The sequence below is a fragment of the Bombina bombina genome, chromosome 1 (assembly GCF_027579735.1).
Source record: "Bombina bombina isolate aBomBom1 chromosome 1, aBomBom1.pri, whole genome shotgun sequence".
Classification (NCBI taxonomy): domain Eukaryota; kingdom Metazoa; phylum Chordata; class Amphibia; order Anura; family Bombinatoridae; genus Bombina; species Bombina bombina.
Genome location: NC_069499.1, coordinates 683,561,550 through 683,579,921, shown reverse-complemented (window position 1 = coordinate 683,579,921; position 18,372 = coordinate 683,561,550). Strand labels below are relative to the sequence as shown.

The 18,372-nt window shown below is 38.4% G+C and overlaps 1 protein-coding gene across 1 annotated transcript in view; it reads left to right on the top strand.

Moving 5' to 3' along the window:
• Window positions 1-18,372, top strand: part of RADX (RPA1 related single stranded DNA binding protein, X-linked) — a gene marked incomplete at its 3' end in the record, with an annotated part of 99,187 nt that overhangs the window by 53,762 nt on the left and 27,053 nt on the right. The window contains 3 exon segments of the mRNA XM_053699164.1: window positions 5,735-5,892; window positions 6,572-6,789; window positions 8,368-8,450. Coding sequence (XP_053555139.1) covers window positions 5,735-5,892; window positions 6,572-6,789; window positions 8,368-8,450 — 459 coding nt within the window.

The following is an 18,372-nucleotide window of genomic DNA, read 5'->3' as shown; positions in this document are numbered from 1 at the left end:
TAGAGAAATTGTGGTTCCTTCATTATGTCCTAATCCTAAGAATTCTAAGGAGAAATCGTTGCATTCTTTGGATGTTGTTAGAGCTTTGAAATATTATGTTGAAGCTACGAAATCTTTCCGTAAGACTTCTAGTCTATTTGTTATCTTTTCCGGTTCTAGGAAAGGCCAGAAAGCTTCTGCCATTTCTTTGGCATCTTGGTTGAAATCTTTAATTCATCTTGCCTATGTTGAGTCGGGTAAAATTCCGCCTCAGAGAATTACAGCTCATTCTACTAGGTCAGTATCTACTTCCTGGGCGTTTAGGAATGAAGCTTCGGTTGACCAGATCTGCAAAGCAGCAACTTGGTCCTCTTTGCATACTTTTACTAAATTCTACCATTTTGATGTATTTTCTTCTTCTGAAGCAGTTTTTGGTAGAAAAGTTCTTCAGGCAGCGGTTTCAGTTTGAATCTTCTGCTTATGTTTTTCGTTAAACTTTATTTTGGGTGTGGATTATTTTCAGCAGGAATTGGCTGTCTTTATTTTATCCCTCCCTCTCTAGTGACTCTTGTGTGGAAAGATCCACATCTTGGGTAGTCATTATCCCATACGTCACTAGCTCATGGACTCTTGTTAATTACATGAAAGAAAACATAATTTATGTAAGAACTTACCTGATAAATTCATTTCTTTCATATTAACAAGAGTCCATGAGGCCCACCCTTTTTTGTGGTGGTTATGATTTTTTTGTATAAAGCACAATTATTCCAATTCCTTATTTTATATGCTTCGCACTTTTTTTCTTATCACCCCACTTCTTGGCTATTCGTTAAACTGATTTGTGGGTGTGGTGAGGGGTGTATTTATAGGCATTTTAAGGTTTGGGAAACTTTGCCCCTCCTGGTAGGAATGTATATCCCATACGTCACTAGCTCATGGACTCTTGTTAATATGAAAGAAATGAATTTATCAGGTAAGTTCTTACATAAATTATGTTTTTTTGGAGGTTAGCTGTCATGGCAAACCATTTCTAAATGTTCTTACTGTTCCACAGGCCAGTGTGTGACAGCAGTAAAATATTTAGCAGAGTGGGATGCTGGTGTAATAGTTGTACCCATAGCCTAATAAAGGCTGAACAAGGTTCCAGACGATTTTCTCACATATACCTGGACAGCCAGGTGGATCCAAATTTATAATCTTTACATTCATCAATCCTGAAATTGTGGATGTATCCTATGATACTCTCACACATTTTATAAAATGTAATGCCATAATGTGTTCTTTTGCAGGGGATATATTGTTTAAATAGCATGTACTATTCAATGCATATATTCTTAGATGGTGTATAAACTTCTGGAAATAATTTATTCAAATTTTCAATTAGGGATCTGAGTTTATATAAAGGGTCATAATTTGGTAGTGTCTGTGAGATATTTTTATAGTGCAGAAAATTCATTACTTCTGGGAAGAGAGGAGTTGAATATACAGGGTGGGTAGACTGGTAGGATTTTATAGATGGCTTATGTACATTGCCCATATTGAGTTGAAGAATAGGGATTTTTGGGCCAAGCATTGCTGTGCAGAAAAATGTATCTGCACAACATTTCCTCAAGTAAATCAGGTGGAAAAAAAAATGTAGAAAACGTCTGTTGGGGTGAAATTTCTGACATTTTATATTTATACCAGCAGACTTCAAAACCGGGAATTTCTGGTAATGGGATTCAGGGGGATTCCAAATTAAAGTGCTTTCTAGAGGAGGTTGGGCCATTGATGTAATGGGATTTCGGTTTGCTTTTTTTGGGTGGGAAAATGGTTTTCAATGTTACTTTAGACACTGTTTGGGTTAGGCCGGTATTCAGATCCAGAGGGGGCAATCTGGTACAGATCTCCTGAGCTCTCTCCCTTGTATATATAAGTAAAATTAAACTGAATTATAATAAAGGTCCTAAAATTATTAAATTTTACAAAAAAAAACTATTGAGAAAAAAATGCAATGCTTTTTTTTTTTCTACTGGGGAGCCCAATTACTGTCTCCCTATAATCTGCATAACCTAAAAAAAGGTACAAATGAATAGGTTCCCTGATGTCTATAGCATTTTGTTTGTTTCTGCTGTGGATTGTTTTGTGACAATAAACTTGTGTTTATTGTTTTATTATTATTATTTGGACCAGACCAGTTTTAGTGGCTGCGAGAAACAACCTGCTCTGTTTAAGGATATGAAATCCAAGAGCATACCATGGTTTGTAGTGTACATATATCTGTAGCACTTTATGACTTTTTTTTTTTAATTATATTTTTATTGAGGTTGTGAAATTTAAACACAATAGCAAGGTTGCATTGCAAGTATGAACATAAGCATATGTCCGCACATTAACAAGACTATTGTCAGAGCATTAATCAGTTTAATAATAAAGAGTAACACCAATACACCTCTAGCACATCATAGCATAAAAATGCATATAATACTTTTAGACATAAGTTCAACTAGGTAAAAATAAATAACCTCAATGGTCAGTAATTAACCTCTTTTTTATATTTCTTAATAGTTGCGCTATATATATATATGTGTGTATATATATATATATATATATATATATATATATATATATATATATTCAGTAATTAATACTCTTCTAACTAAGGAGGCCACTCTTGGGTCTCAGGTAATCATGTGGTAACTGTATGTAAGAGGGAAGCTTATCAGAATTATTTGGTTTATAGGACCACTTTTGGGTCCGTAGGACTGTAGTTATAAACAATAAATAGAATGAATTTAATAAGGACTCTATAGGGTATATTTTCCTCAGCTTATCTATATAAGCGTAATGTGGGGTACAGAGCTAAGATTTGGGTAAAATGTACGCTAGAATAGAGTATATGTATATATATGGACAGGGACTATGAGGTTGTATAGAGAAATGTATATACCATAAAAAGCAAACACATAATGTTGAAACAGACAGTTGCAACGAAATCACATTTGCCAGAAATAACGTAGCTAATAGGAGGAGACTATGCACACAAATAAATGACTGCCGTCCCCATAATCTTGTAAAAACTTAGACACAATTATAGACTAACAACGTGAATAACCACATAACTTTTATCTTCCTAATTATTATCTGCAGCATATTAGATCCCTTACCTCCTGTCACTGCCTCACATCTTGTACTCCCCAGGAAAGCTACCCATGACATATAACTGAACTAAGGACCATTATGGTGTTGGGTATCCAGAAGAGTGTCTAAACAATAAGCATAATACCTTTTTAATATAAAGCAAAGAGTCCCGTATGTAATTGATACTGAACGGTATAGGAGGCTTATGTAGGTTTAAAATTAAGATGTAGCCATAATATAGCATAACGTCCATATTTTAATTTGAACATACCTTAGCACCCAAGTACAGGCCCTATACTTAATTATTAGATTAACTATATTAGTAGTCAGAGTATGGACAAAAGTAAGCGATAAGGCTCGACTTTAAATTATTCTTAATACAAAGCGGGGTTGGCATTATCCTGCATATCAACATTCAAAACAACTATTTACAGTCAAGTAACCGAACAGTGCTCTTATCAACACCCATGTAGCACATACTACAATAATAGTGAATCAGGTGTGGTGCTATAGTATTAGGATTACATGTCTGGAATTACTAGCTGGGTATTAGGTGAATGATAAAGAGGGTTTATGCATATTAGAGTATACTAGGACCTGTATTAGTTCAGGACAAAAGTGCAGCCCTACCAACTATATAATCCAACAAATTAGCTAGTACAAAGGTCAACAGGATATTGTAACTAAATTAGATATGGAAGGCAGCTGAGATTACTGATATATCTGCAATCTCCCTTTTTATGATGAGTATATATAGTACACAATAGGTAGACCCATTATTTAAACACAACCAGCAATAGCAGAGTCAAGATTAGTATAATTGGATATAACTGCATATCTACTGCAGTACATATTGCCCATGAGCTTGATATAATATAAACACATAAAAATTGTTTTGCACACCCTCATACAGAAACATATGTTATATACTGCCATACTTAGATATCAGACATGGGACAAGGAATTCTCAGTAAGCTAAGGATACCCATACCAACGAGCAGAGCTGAACTATCAAGTTAAATCTTGGGCACATTTCCTATAACAGTAAAAGACATATAAAACGAATTCTTAGATACATTGTGAACTATTCTATTATGTGAGACTAAATATGGTAATATTGATAGTATCTAGAAAGGTATTAATAACTAAAACTATTGCGGCATAAACATTTTACAACTGCAGGAGACAGATCTATATCGACTAGTAGAAAAAATAGCTGCACATAATGTTCTTCGGTTATGCACGCTATCCTACCCCGACTGTCACCACAGTCCAGACAGCAGTCTCAGGGCCTTGTCGCTTGTATGAATGGATATAGCGCCTGCATTTCACAGCCAAACTAGTTATCCAACTGATCTCCAGACCTCCAATACTAAGCGTGTCCAGTACACCTCTCAGGACCGAACCAGTCTCTGCAATCGGGTAAGTATCTGGGTCCCCACCACCTGTCACTCTACAGATGTTCACCACCGGTACCATCTCGGTATCTCTCATCCTCCTAGTTGCGATCAGTGCAGGTAAACATCTATCTCCGGAATTGTCACCTCTGTCAGATGAAAAATGAAATGAAAGGGATGGATCCTCGTGACCCTCGCTCCACTCCCATCACCCATTCCACCATAGATGCACATCAACAATAGTGAAACAGATAGCTGCAGTTTCTGCTGGCTCTGCGTCTCCCATCCTTCGGCACTATAAGCGTGCTCCTTCTCCAGCTTCACCTGTTGCTCATTAGCGGAGTGTTGAGGGTAGGTATGTTTGACAATTATCTGGACAAGCTCTCTCCTCAAATCCTTGAACATGGTATTCACTGCATTACAGAGATCCTCCATGACTCAGAGTGTAAGAGTTCCAATAAGCATTATATAAAGGAGCTTGAGTTATCTGGGCTGTAATGTGCCACGAGGGTAAAAAAGCAAGATGGCCTCTACCCAATGGCTTCTATACCGGCCAGTCCACTAACAAAGTATGCAGCTCGGCTGTCCCCTTAGCTTAAGGTGTAGGTTACACTGTTAGTCCCACCGGACTTAAATCTCACTTTTGGAGCATTATTCGTTCAGCTGAGTAGCTATTTTTAACATAAAAAGACAAAAGTTATGAGTTCTAGTAATGTGCGTCCATTCTGTTGCAGAGCTAGCTCCGCCCTCCCACTTTATGACTTTTAACAATGTTATACATTTTTGAGAGCATTGTTTCCTGTATAAGCATTGATGCATAACTGCAGATTATATAGTGCTCCAAACAAATTAGCTTTTTCGACAAAGGATTGTACGTGAATAAAGTAAAATAGGAATTTGTTTTAAAATTGTCTACTCTATCTCTATCATAAAAGAAAAATTAATAGGCCACCTCCAAAAATAAATAAATGAGGGTGACCAGCCAAAGAGCATTTACAAATGGTCCTGCTTCAGGTGTTGGTTGTCTGATCTGTAGGTTGAGTTGCAGGGGGGTCATCCATAGAGGTGCAAGGTGAGCAAGTTTTCCTATATGTTTAGTAGCGACTAGGTACCTATTGCAGGGATGTTTTTTAGAGAACAAACTGGTCTCAGTTATCTCACAAATATGTACCCATGAGAGAAACTGATCAAAATGTTCTTTACTCAAAAGATTTGTAAACAAATTATTTCTTTTACAGTGGAATTGATGCTGTCAACTTTCAATGAATTAAAAAAGACCATTGCAGAGCTGCAGTACAGAGAGACCAGACGGATCGCTGTTCGAGGAATGATTGCTGCTTTAAGATTTGTCAATAGCAATAGTGTAGCTATAGATACATCAGAAAAAGAAATGGAGGTATCAGTATTAACTTCTTTTTTTTTTAAATGCATTTTCTGAATTCATTGTTTTCAATGAATAAAGTCTCAAACTTTAAAAGCAACTGATTCTGTAAGCTTGTGTTCAATGTCAATTTGCTGTCTGTTTATACAAGTAGATTGCATTAGTTTCTTGTAATTCATTTGGAAAAGTCACATTTCTATCTTCGTCAAAAACAAGCCAGTCATGTTGCATTTGGAATTCAGTAGTTACGTACTGACTTTTTACACTAAAAGTTGGTTGTTTTTTGTTTTAGGCATGTTTAGGTTTTAAAAATTGTTACTTTTTATACATATAAAATGCCTAGAAGCAATTTCTCTAAAGCTTATATTTGGTGACTATGTTAACATCCCTAATATAACTTATAAAAATAATTACACATAACTAGTTTACATAACCAAAATTCACATGTAATTTTTAAAATAAATATTAATTGTATCATCTTTTTAATGTTTATACTTTTTAATGAATCCAATAGCATATTTAGATTTAGTGTTTATGTTTATACTTTTTAATGAATCTAATGGCACATTTAGGGTTTAAACTGCCATAGGCACAAAGAATTCTACTTTCTCTCTCACTAAATGTACATATTTACTAACATATTTTTGAAAAAGGTACCATTTAGTAAGTTCTTTTTTTTTTAATTTTTTATTAGAGCATTGACCTCACTTCGTTGCAAGAAAGCTCGGTCTCTTTTGTAGAAAATACTGGACAACTTTTAGAAGAACATCATAGAGCTCATAAACAGTCTGTACTGCCAACAGAAAAAAGGCCTGGTCTCCAACAAAACACAGGGGAGCAATATCGAGAAAATTTAAGCAAAAAAAGTCCTGTAAGGAGTAGAAAAAGATTACACCAACCTGATGTCGATCAGTAAGTCTGTGTTGCACTTGTTCTTCTGCTATTTAATATTTTTTGATAAATTGTGATTGAGATGCAAATTTGAATTTTACGTTTTTACCCTTAATTTGTTGTTTGTCACCTAAAGTGACACATAAGGCAAAAAAGGTCTCTGTGGCTACAGCATTCTCTTTAATGCAAGTTCTCAATATAAAACTTTTAGAAATAAAAAATTCTAAATGCTGAAAGAATAAAATTAAGATAGAATAGATAGAACCTTGCTGCATTTCTAGTATAGATGAACAACTTTTGATTTTTCTATCATTCAGATACAATGATGAACATGCTCAACCATTTCAAATGTAGGTTGCATCGGAAATTCTTTTTTTACTTTTAGGGACAGCATCAATTAGTAGAAATTATGTTGAAGGGGCATAAAACTCTTTGAGATTGTAATACAAAAGTATTATGCATTTAAAAATGCAATATACCTTTTACTGTTTTTTCCCCCATTTTCCTGTAATTTAACCCCGAATATTGTGGGTTTTCCAATATGGAAATCAAAGTGCACACAGCAGACATCCTAAGCCTTACCCTGACTGCTATGTATCACTAATTGGACTAATCAGAGGTGAAAACATAATGTTAAAGGGGCAGGACAGTATACTCCAGCATTTTTGTTGTTTAAAAAGATAGATAATCCCTTTATTACCCATTCCCAATTTCGCATAACCAACACTGTGATATTAATATACTTTTTACCTCTGTGATTTCCTTGTATCTGAACATCTGCAGACTGCCCCTTTATCTCAGTTCTTTTGACAAACTTGCATTTTAACCAAAGAATGCTGATTCATAAATAACAGGAGTGAGCACACTGTTATCTATATGGCACACATGAACTAGATCTGTTTAACTTAGAAAAACTGTCAAAATGTACTAAAGGGCAGACTTCAAGGGCTTAAAAATTAGCTTATGAGCCAACCTCAACAAAGAATAAGAAAAAAAGTAAATTGGAAAGTTGCTTAAATTTGCATGCTCTATCTGGATCATGAACGTTCAATTTTGACTAGACTGTGCCTTAACTTCTTTATAAACACATTTTAAATCATGATTATACAATTTAAAAAAAAAGTAGCAGGTTGAACGTCGAGGTTGAAGCACATGGGAAATAGCGTTCCAAACCTAAGAAGTTTCAGGTGATATGAATTCCCAAAGGTAAATACTTCCATGATTTTTTGGAAGAGTCAAGGAACCGCTAAGGCCCCCCACACCTTAGGTTGTATGTCTTCATACTAAAGAAAATAGGTTTCTTAAAAGAAATTCTTCTATTGAAGGGTCAACTGTTCCTAAATAGTGAATGTAACACTCTACTAAATCATAAGTTGAATAAAGTATGCACACATTGTAGTCACATTGCTTGTCACACTAAAAATTCAAAGAATAAATACAGAAAACCGCCTGCACTCTCCTAATGTAGAGCATGGGTTAAATTGTGTGGCTGTAGAATGGACAGTTCTGCTTTTTATGGCTTATAAACTGCCTGGCTAAAATCAAACTACATGAACACTGAAATAATTATTTCTTCTTTTTTCTCTTGTCTATTTATAGCTTTTCTGCCCTTGAAAACAACAGTTTGAATGAAGTTAACCATGACCTGTATTCCAGATCCAATGAATTTAAATCTTTAAGAGGTATATAATTTTGCATTTACATTTATGGCTGTGACATCCTAATTAGAATTTTTCTTTTTTTTTTTACTTATTTTTTTTAAATATTGTGCATTATTATGCAGTTTTGTTTTCTCTATAGCCTTGGTTTCTGGTTGACAAGTTTTGTTTAAAATCCAGAAATCAGGGGGCTTTTAGAAAGTACCATCTTCAGGGACACATTTTGTTATTTTTTATTTACTTAAATTTTCAGAGAAAATTGTGCATTTTCCTAAAAATGTGGAATGGTACCAATACATGCGGGCGTCTCTCTCTCCTCTCTTCCCCCCCCCCCCCCCCCCCCCCAATGTGTTGGACCTGAAAGGGATCAAATCTGTGTGTGGATTTGTCTTATTATTCTAGCCTTAACATTTTACTTCAGGTCTCCAGGCAAGCTACATATAATTTACCACTTGTAATATGAGCAATGTTAACCCATGCTATTCATTGACTCTTAATATAAGATTGTGCTCTATTCTTGGAGCAGGTCCGCAATATGGATAGCGCACCCTGCTCTATCTGTAGCTCTCCACTTGTGTTCTAGACCTAAGTCAGAGTTGCACAACTACAGTCCTGAACTACATCTCTGCTAATTTCATTAGCTGTTCAGGAAATGTGTCTGTATAATCTGTTCTTATCCAAGGTAATCCTGAATATCTGGCCTATTTGTGTGCTTGGAGTGCTGTAACTTAAAAACCCTGCTAAGTAATTTATGAAGATCAGAGTCACTTTTCTCTATACCTGTCATGTTTTGTGGCCAGTTCATTATTTCCATTCTCTCTATTTCTCTCTTGTCTGTATTTTGGAGTGGAAGTCGACGGAAGAGGGAGCACATTTTGGGTCAAGTTTCTGTCTACTAAATTTTGGCATGCTACTATAAACCATCAGTCCTGAATATGACACTGATTCAGTTATAAAGTTATTTGTATGTGTATATATACTGTATGTGTGTGTGTGTGTGTGTATATATATATATATATATATATATATATATATATATATATACACATTCTTTTATTCATAAATGGAAAGAGTCCACAGCTGCGTTCATTACTTTTGGGAAATTCAGAACAGGAGGAGCCAAAGACACCCCAGCCAAAGGCTTAAATTCTCCTCCCACTCCCCTCATCCCCCAGTCATTCTTTGCCTTTTGTCCCAGGAGGTTGGCAGAGAAGTGTCAGACGTTTTCGATAGTCTCAAATGGAGGGTAGTACTCTTCAGCTTGGGACTGGAGTTTTAAGTAGTCCTGTCAGCCTCTCAGTGAGAGCATGGGTGAAAGTTAGAGTCCAGAAATGCAGGGTGAGTCTTTCTGCAAAACCATCCCGACTTATTTTAACAGCTCCACAAGCAATCAGCGTTGACGAGTTTCGCTGCCTGCTTTTTTCTCTTGAGTCCATGGCAGAAGCGACGCTACTATCTGTCATACTTGAATGGCCGTGTTCCTGTTCCACAGCGTAGATTCAGGTAAGATCGTTTCATTTTACTTTCATCATGGATGTATTGTAATTAGAACTGTTTATCCAAGAGGGGCTACAACCTTTTGGGGATAACTTTAACATAGGGTCTCAGTGAGGCTCCTTTTGCATCTCTGAATCAAGGGTTAATATCTCCTGAGGGAGGTTATTGAACAAGGGGGGGTTTATAATTATGTTTATGTGATTCTGTCTGCTACTGTGTAGTGTTGCTTCGGCTCATGGCTATTTTGTAACATAACAGCCTATGTCTTGTGACACCGTCTTTATGGTCGGACACGCTTTTGCATGGCTCTCCATTTCCGCATTCCTGACTGTGTGGCGACAGAGAAATCCTGGTTCGCTGCTGTCTGGTTCCCTAGAGGTGGTGAGTGCCCCAGCCATTGGGGGTGTAAGGATTCTGATTTTGTGGAGACGGATGTCTCTGATTCAGACTCTACTTCTTGCGAAGAATATGAATTGGCCCAGGTGATACATGCCCATCAGTTATGTTCCAAATGCCGGTTTAGAGTGCTCTGTTCCTTGGGATCTAGGAATCAGGTGCCCACTGAGCCATCCGCCTATGGGGATTCTATTTCAAACAAGGCGAGTTCCCTACCACCAACTCTTACTACGCATGCAGGTAACACAAACATTACTTATCCATCTATGGATTGTGGCCTGTTCCCATCAGAGTTTACGACACGGTTCTGCATGGCCATTTCTTTGGCGCTGGTGCATCTGCACCTCCCGGGAATGTGCTTACGATATTGTCCGTTTTTCCATTAACCGTGGCTCTTCAGGCGTGGGATCGCCTGGTCCAGTTCAGCCCTCCGGGGGATCGACTGCCCCTGAGGCCTCTGGGGGTCAACCTTCAGGGCCGGTGTTTTCTTTTGTTCCGGCGGAGATATGTTGCGTCTTTCATTATAGACTGGCATGCATTCGTGTTCTTCTGAGGCACGTTTTGGCGTGGCTGGAGGATCCCAGTCTGGGGATTCTCAGTCTTACTCTTTGACTGGCTTGCTTGCATAGACATAAGGAGATGAAGTCATCTTCTTATAGTCTTTGTTATTTGTGTATCCTTTTTCAGTTCTGAGCTTGGAAGTCTTGGACCCCTGTTGGGCTGGTCCTGCGGGTCTGTCCGTTCTTCCTGGGCGATAACCTACGGGTTGCCTTAAAAAAAAATTTTTTAAAGCTTTATTGAAGATGTAACAAACAATATAAACAAATTACTGTAATCATACAAATGAAAAAATCAGCATGATTGAGACCATCCAAAAGAAGGTCACATTACAAACTTGTTTGTAAAAACACAGTACATAACCATAAGATACAAAAAACAACATAAGATAAACAAAATGTGATGCTGGGGTATTCCTGTTATTAACTGACTCCAAGCATAGGCCTATAGGTCACTGGACGAGTGGTTGAGGATGCGAAGGGGGGTCCTAAGGGAGGTAAAGTGTGATCATGTTGATGGTGGCATTTGGTTTAAATATTCTTCCCAGAGGAAACAAATGGATTGATAGTCATTTAATAGTTTACTAAGTGTGTAGTGGTATTTTTCTAGCTGGAGAGATTGTGAAGTTATCTCTCTCCAAGTATTAATTGATGGTAGGTTTGGTGACTTCCAATTTTTCGGGATAAGTCTTTTTGCTGAGCTGACCATAATGGTCAGCAATGCGAGTCTCAATTTACACTTAACTTTAGTGAATTTATTGAAAAGGAAAAAACAAATGTTTAAGTCCAGGGCAATTGAAAGTGCCTTTTCTATTTCGGCCTTGATCGCCAACCAGTAGGATTGAGCAATAAGGCAGGTCCACCAAATGTGAGTGGGGGTACCTTCTGTGTTACAACCTCTCCAACAGGTTGGGGAGGATATGGGGAAAATTATATGTAGACGGGATGGGGTGTAATACCATTGGCATAAGAATTTAACATTCATCTCTAGTGTGTATATAGAAGACAAGGATTTAGTCATGGATGAGAAGATGTATTGCCATGTTTTTTGATCTCTTTTTCCCATTTTTTGCATAGGAAGGGAGTGAGGTAGTGTATGGTTGCATAAGTATTTGCTATGAGGTTGATAGGAGGCCCTTATTTAAGGTATCCCGGATGCAGATGCATTCAAAATTAGTTAAGTTGCGCGCGAGTTGGGTTGTGTGCGGGTATCTTATGAGAAAATCTGACATCTGGGTATAGCGAAACCAATTTTCATATGCGGGACCTAGGTGAGAGATAATCTCGGTTTGAAATTTGGATTTACCATTATCTATGAGGATATGGCAAGGGATAGATTTGGTTATATGAGGTTTTGGTATTGCTTGCTCTGGTTGCTGGAAGGGGAAATCTGAGTTTTCTAAGATGGGGGTCAAGGGGGAGGGCATTGTGGATATATGACTTTGTTTTTTAATTAATTTATCCCATAGGTGAAAAGTTTCTGTAATTATTGATGGAAGTTGAGTCTGTAAGTTCCTCGATTTTGGTGAGAGCCAACACTTACCCCCAAGATGGTTTGTGTTGGACAGGTGGTGTTCTAAAAGAACCCACTCTCTGTGTGATGAGTATTTGCACCAGTTGACAATTCTGGTAAGAAAGGTGGCCAATCTGTACTGTTGCAGGTTTGGGTTCAGAGTCGTTTATGTTGCCAGATGTATTTTGTGATCAGTTTTTGTAGATTATGTATTAGTGATAACGGTAAGGAGATGGAGAGAGTCTGAAAGAGATACAATATTTTGGGAAGAAGAATCATTTTAACAGCATTGATCCTGCCCACCTATGATAAGGTTTATTACTCCAAGAGTGTAGAAGAGCTTGTGTGGTTATGGTTTTGAAATTTTGCGTCTAGTAATGTGGGCTTGTAAGGGGATATATGTATTCCTAAGTATTTGATAGTTGCTGTGTGCGGAAATTAACTAATGTTTGTATTGTTTTCAGTTTGCTTGTCTGAAGTCTGATGGGAAGGAGTTCTGATTTGGAAATATTGATTTTGAAATTAGAGAAAGAACCGTAAGTATGGAGAGTGTCGAGGAGGGGGGGAATTGAGGAGATTGGCTGTGTAAGTGTTAAGAAAATGTCATCCACGTATAGGGAAGTTTTTTATATTCATGTTGGCCGAATGTGAAACCCTAGATAGCAGTATTATTCTGGATATGAGAGGCCAGGACCTCCATGGCAAGGACAAATAGTATGGGAGAAAGGGGATAGCCCTGTCTTGTGCCATTAGAGTTCTGAAATGAGGAAGATAATGTATTGTTGAGTTTGAGTTTGGCTATTAGCTGATTGTATAGTGAAATTTTTTTCCCTAGAAATATCTGGTCAAATCCGAATTTAGTAAGTGTCGTCGGTAGGAATTGCCAGTTTAGCCTATCAAAGGCTTTCTCTGCATCCATAGGGATGAACGCAGAGGGGATTTTGTGATTATAGGCATATTCAAATAGGTGCAAAATTTTGATAGTGTTATCCTTTGTTTCCCTATAAGGGGTAAAGCCTGCTTGGTTTAAATGAACTAAGGATGGTAATATAGTGTTGATACAGGTAGCGAGTAATTTTGCGTCCAACTTGATATCTGTGTTGAGAAGAGAGATTAGGTGAAAATTTGCCGATACGGTGGGTGGTTTGCCTGGCTTGGGGATGACGGCTACATGTGCCTCTAGCATGGATTGGGGGAAAGGGTCGTTGTGGGACACTTCATTAAAAAGGTGTGTGGGATGCGGTACAAGTGCTGATGAGAATGTATGGTAGTACTTGCATAGTCTGTCAGGGCCTGGACTTTTCCCATTATTTAATGATTTAATAGCTGCAAGCAATTTGTGATGGGAGATAGGCTTGTTAAGGTCTTTAAGTCTGTCAGATGAAATTGTGGGTAACTTTGCGCTGGAAATGTAATCAGTCATGGACAGGGGTGTTAATTGTGTTGGCATGTCCGTATGGAGATTGTAGAGAGCGGACTAGTAGTCGTGAAAAGATTGAAGGATGCCCTTAGTAGTTTTAAGATTAATTGAGGAGTTGGGTTGAAGAATTTCGTATATGTGTGACTTTATTCTTTTCTTTTTCAGTGCCCTGGCCAATAGTTTGCCTGATCTGTTATTTTCGTTATAGAACAAACTCTTTGTTTTTGTGCGTAATGCTTGTTATTCAATTTGTAAAAAAAGGTCTAATGCAAGTCTGGCCTTATGTAAGTCATTTATTATAAGGGGGTCAGTTGGGGATAGATTTTGGGCATGGTCTAATCTAGCAAATGATTCTGACAAGTTCCTATAGGACTGTCTGTGTGTTTTTAAATGTTGGAACTTTGAGCTTGATCGGTTCTCCTCTGAGCACACATTTGTGTGCCTCCCATAAGGTATATTTGCTGTCGACAGAATGCAGATTAAGAGTGAAATATTTGTCGATAGTTTTGCTAAGTTGTGTGACTGTGTCCGGGTTGTTTAGAAGGGTTTCATCGAGTCTCTATTGGTATGGTGTTAAGGGTGTATTGTACCAGGATAGTTGGAGTTTTACAGCGGAGTGGTCCGACCATGATGTGCAAGATATGTCACATCTGTTAACTAGGGCTAGTGCTGCTTGATTCGAGAGTATATAATCAAGACGGCTGTAGGATTTGTTGGGATGAGAGAAAAAGGTTACAAGTGTTAAAGGCCAAGTGTCATACAGGTTACAGTTTCTCATTCCTTTCCAAAGAGTGTTTGTAATTTTTTTTGATATTGTAATGTTGGGGTTTGAGCTCTCTTTAGAGGGGTGTAAGGGGATATTAAAATCTCCTGCTATAAAGGTGGGTCCTTTAGTGATGTCTGTAATTTTGTTAAGGATATTTTTAAAGAATACAGTTTGGTTGGTGTTCGGGGCGTATATGTTTGTAAGTATGATGGGTCTGCCATATAGTAAGTCCACAAGGCCCAAGTATCTGCCTTCAGAGTCTTTAATGGATTGTTTAAGTGTGAAAGGAATTGATTTATTGATAAGGATGCTAGCTTCGCCCCTCTTAGAGCTGTTGGAACTATGATAGTGTATGGTAAAAGTCTTACCAAAATAGTTGGGCTCTTTGTTACGCTTAAAGTGTGTCTCCTGGAGAAACAAAATATCTACTTGTCTTCTAGATAAATCTAGCAGAGCTTTCAATCATTTCTGGAGTGAATCCAGACCTTTTGCATTTTAGGATAGAAGGGTTAACTTCTGCTCTGCTTTTTTGGTTTCGCTAGCCATCAATGTTCCAGGGAAGGTAAAGAGATATCAGGTAATTGAGGAAGGGTAACCCTATTGCAATGCAGCGTGTGTGTGTAAGAGCCAGTGGTTTCCTGCGAATGAGAACAATACATTTAACGTACATTTTGTGGTCATGGTAAACAATAAAATATAAACAACAATACAAAACATGAAATTACCAACAAGGTTAACAAAAGGAGAAAAAACTCTTCCTAATATAGGGCATAAATGAGAGTAATTAGGGGGTATGACCACTACTAGCCCTAAAGTGTTTGGATCTAGTAGTATTGGTAGAGCAGAATACCCTGGCCAAAGGGATTTGAGAACGGGAGGGGCAGGGGGTGATGGGATGGAAGGGTGGGAAGGCCAGAACAGGGAAGGAAAGGGAGATTGGGAATTATTGTACGGAGGTGTCAGTACAGAAACCTGTAAGATGCATAAAGATTACTAACACATGGTACATTTACTTGCCCGATCTGGTGGGGAACTTCAGTCACAAGTACGTACAATGTACAAAGTCTTTACAAACTAATGGTGAAGAAGTTGTTAGGTGTAGTGGGTCGAATAAGCGGGACTGGAAGCGTTTTAGCTCCTAGGCGAGGCCACAGCTGGTTTATTCTTCTTTTGTAAGACAGTGTGCCATGATTCGGCTGGTGGGATTTGTCTCTTGGGTGGAGAAGACATGGTGTGTGCGAGGGAGGAGGACCCAGAAGGGTGGTCTAGGTCAAGAGGGGAACAAAAATTTGGGATATACTCTGGAGTCTTGCATATGTGGCGGGCATTGTTCCTAATGGTCCAGATGTGTGTCGGGAATCCCCAGCGATATGGAATCTTTTTATTCCGTAGTAAGGTGGTGATTGGAGCAAACTCTTTCCTTCGTTGCAGTGTCCGTGTCGAGAGGTCTTGGAAAAATTGCAGAAGATTTCCTCTAAATCTCACAGGTTGATTCTTTCTGGATTGAGATAAGAGCATCTCTTTTTCTTGGAAATTCTTAAAGCGAATTACAATGTGGCGCTGAGTCCGGTGGTTTAGGCCTTAAAGTTCTGTGTGCTCTAACCCAGGGGATTTCTGCTGTATAAGTGGTGTCTTTTAGATGTTGGAACAAGGCCTGAAGGTAGACCGGAAAGTCTCTTGGTAACACAGACTCAGGTACTCCTCTAATGCGTATATTTTTGCATCTGCTGCGGTTCTCCAAGTCATCCAATTTTTCCTGGAGTGACACTATAGTTTTTTGCTGTGAGGTAAGCTGTTCTGTGAGGTTCTGAATGTCCTCTTTCATGGTGTCTTGGTTACCTTCCAAGGTTTCTACTTGAAAGCCAAGGGTATGTATATCCTGCCTCATCTCAGCTAGTTCCTCTCTGATACATGACCTCACTATATCCACAATGTCTTGTTTCGTGGGGAGATTTTGCAAGAGTGTTGCTGGCAGTTGTGAGTCTGCTGCTTGAGGCCAGCTGTGTTGCGAGTCTTGAGCAGCATTTGCTGCAATTTTTTATTTTTGCTTATGATTGGTGGGAGACATATCTATTGTGTCTGAACATTGTAGAAATGAGGACACTGTTAGGAGTTTACCTGTCGCAGGTTTCACCAGCTTATCTTGTTTTACGGTACATCTAGTTGACATGTTAAATGACATGTATGTATAGCTGAACAAGTATGACTGATGTTTAAGGACTCCAGTGCTAGGTAATAATAGTTAAAAACTTCAAGGCAGATACAGGTGAAAGAAGCAGCTTTTGCTAGTCTCAATATATTGACAGTCTCTATAACAGTGAGCAAATATTTCGGAAATTGGGATGTAGATTATCCCTCTTTTCTTTTTTAGGAGTGGATGTGAGGTAGGTGGACTCTATGAAGTAATACTTTATGGGTCCTCAATATCCTCAGAGCTGGAAGATAGCAGCTGAAATGATTTATGGCCTTCCTTTCCCTTTTTTTCTTTCTTCCTCTTCCTCCTTTTTAATTTTATTCCCCCCTCTTGTAACCACCACCAGGCTGAATTAGGGAGGGAGCAGGGCAAGCTATTACCTCTGGTGCTATGTCTGCACAATGTGTGGAGGTGTAGATGCAGATGACTCACCCTCTCCGGTCCGTTGTAGGCCCAAACATTTTTTTGGTGGGGCTCCTGTCTGTTCGGTCTGTCGGCTGTGATACCTTTAATTTATAGTGGTGGCCGCCATTACAGCCTGGAGGGTCCGGGTAGGCCGGATTCAAAAGCGAGTAATTTTCTCCCAATCTTCACAGGCAAAGTTGCTGGGTATCAGAGAAGCTGGATTGGGGTAGTTTAGGAGTGTTTGAAGGCAGGATGGCCAGGATAATGGGCTAGATGTAGGGCTTTAGTGGTGGAGTGGTGTTATGCTGCTCTAATGTCAGCAGCTGGCACCCCCTGCCTTATCTTTTATTTTTATCTGGTGAGGATGATTTTTATTTGGTTTAAAGACCATGTTGTTGTGTGATGTTTCCTATGGAAACTTTCTTCTCTGGAATTGATACTCGCAATTTTGTTTGTCGCACTGATTCTTTTACAGAGTGAGGACGTACTAGTCCTATGTTCTGTCTGACTGTTTTCTTTCATGTAATTAGCAAGAGTCCATGAGCTAGTGACGTATGGGATATACATTCCTACCAGGAGGGGCAAAGTTTCCCAAACCTCAAAATGCCTATAAATACACCCCTCACCACACCCACAATTCAGTTTTACAAACTTTGCCCCCTATGGAGGTGGTGAAGTAAGTTTGTGCTAGATTCTACGTTGATATGCGCTCCGCAGCAAGTTGGAGCCCGGTTTTCCTCTCAGCGTGCAGTGAATGTCAGAGGGATGTGAGGAGAGTATTGCCTATTTGAATGCAGTGATCTCCTTCTACGGGGTCTATTTCATAGGTTCTCTGTTATCGGTCGTAGAGATTCATCTCTTACCTCCCTTTTCAGATCGACGATATACTCTTATTTATATACCATTACCTCTGCTGATTCTCGTTTCAGTACTGGTTTGGCTTTCTACAAACATGTAGATGAGTGTCCTGGGGTAAGTAAATCTTATTTTCTGTGACACTCTAAGCTATGGTTGGGCACTTTGTTTATAAAGTTCTAAATATATGTATTCAAACATTTATTTGCATTGACTCAGAATGTTCAACATTCCTTATTTTCAGACAGTCAGTTTCATATTTGGGATAATGCATTTGAATCAAACATTTTTTCTTACCTTAAAAATTTGACTCTTTTTTCCCTGTGGGCTGTTAGGCTCGCGG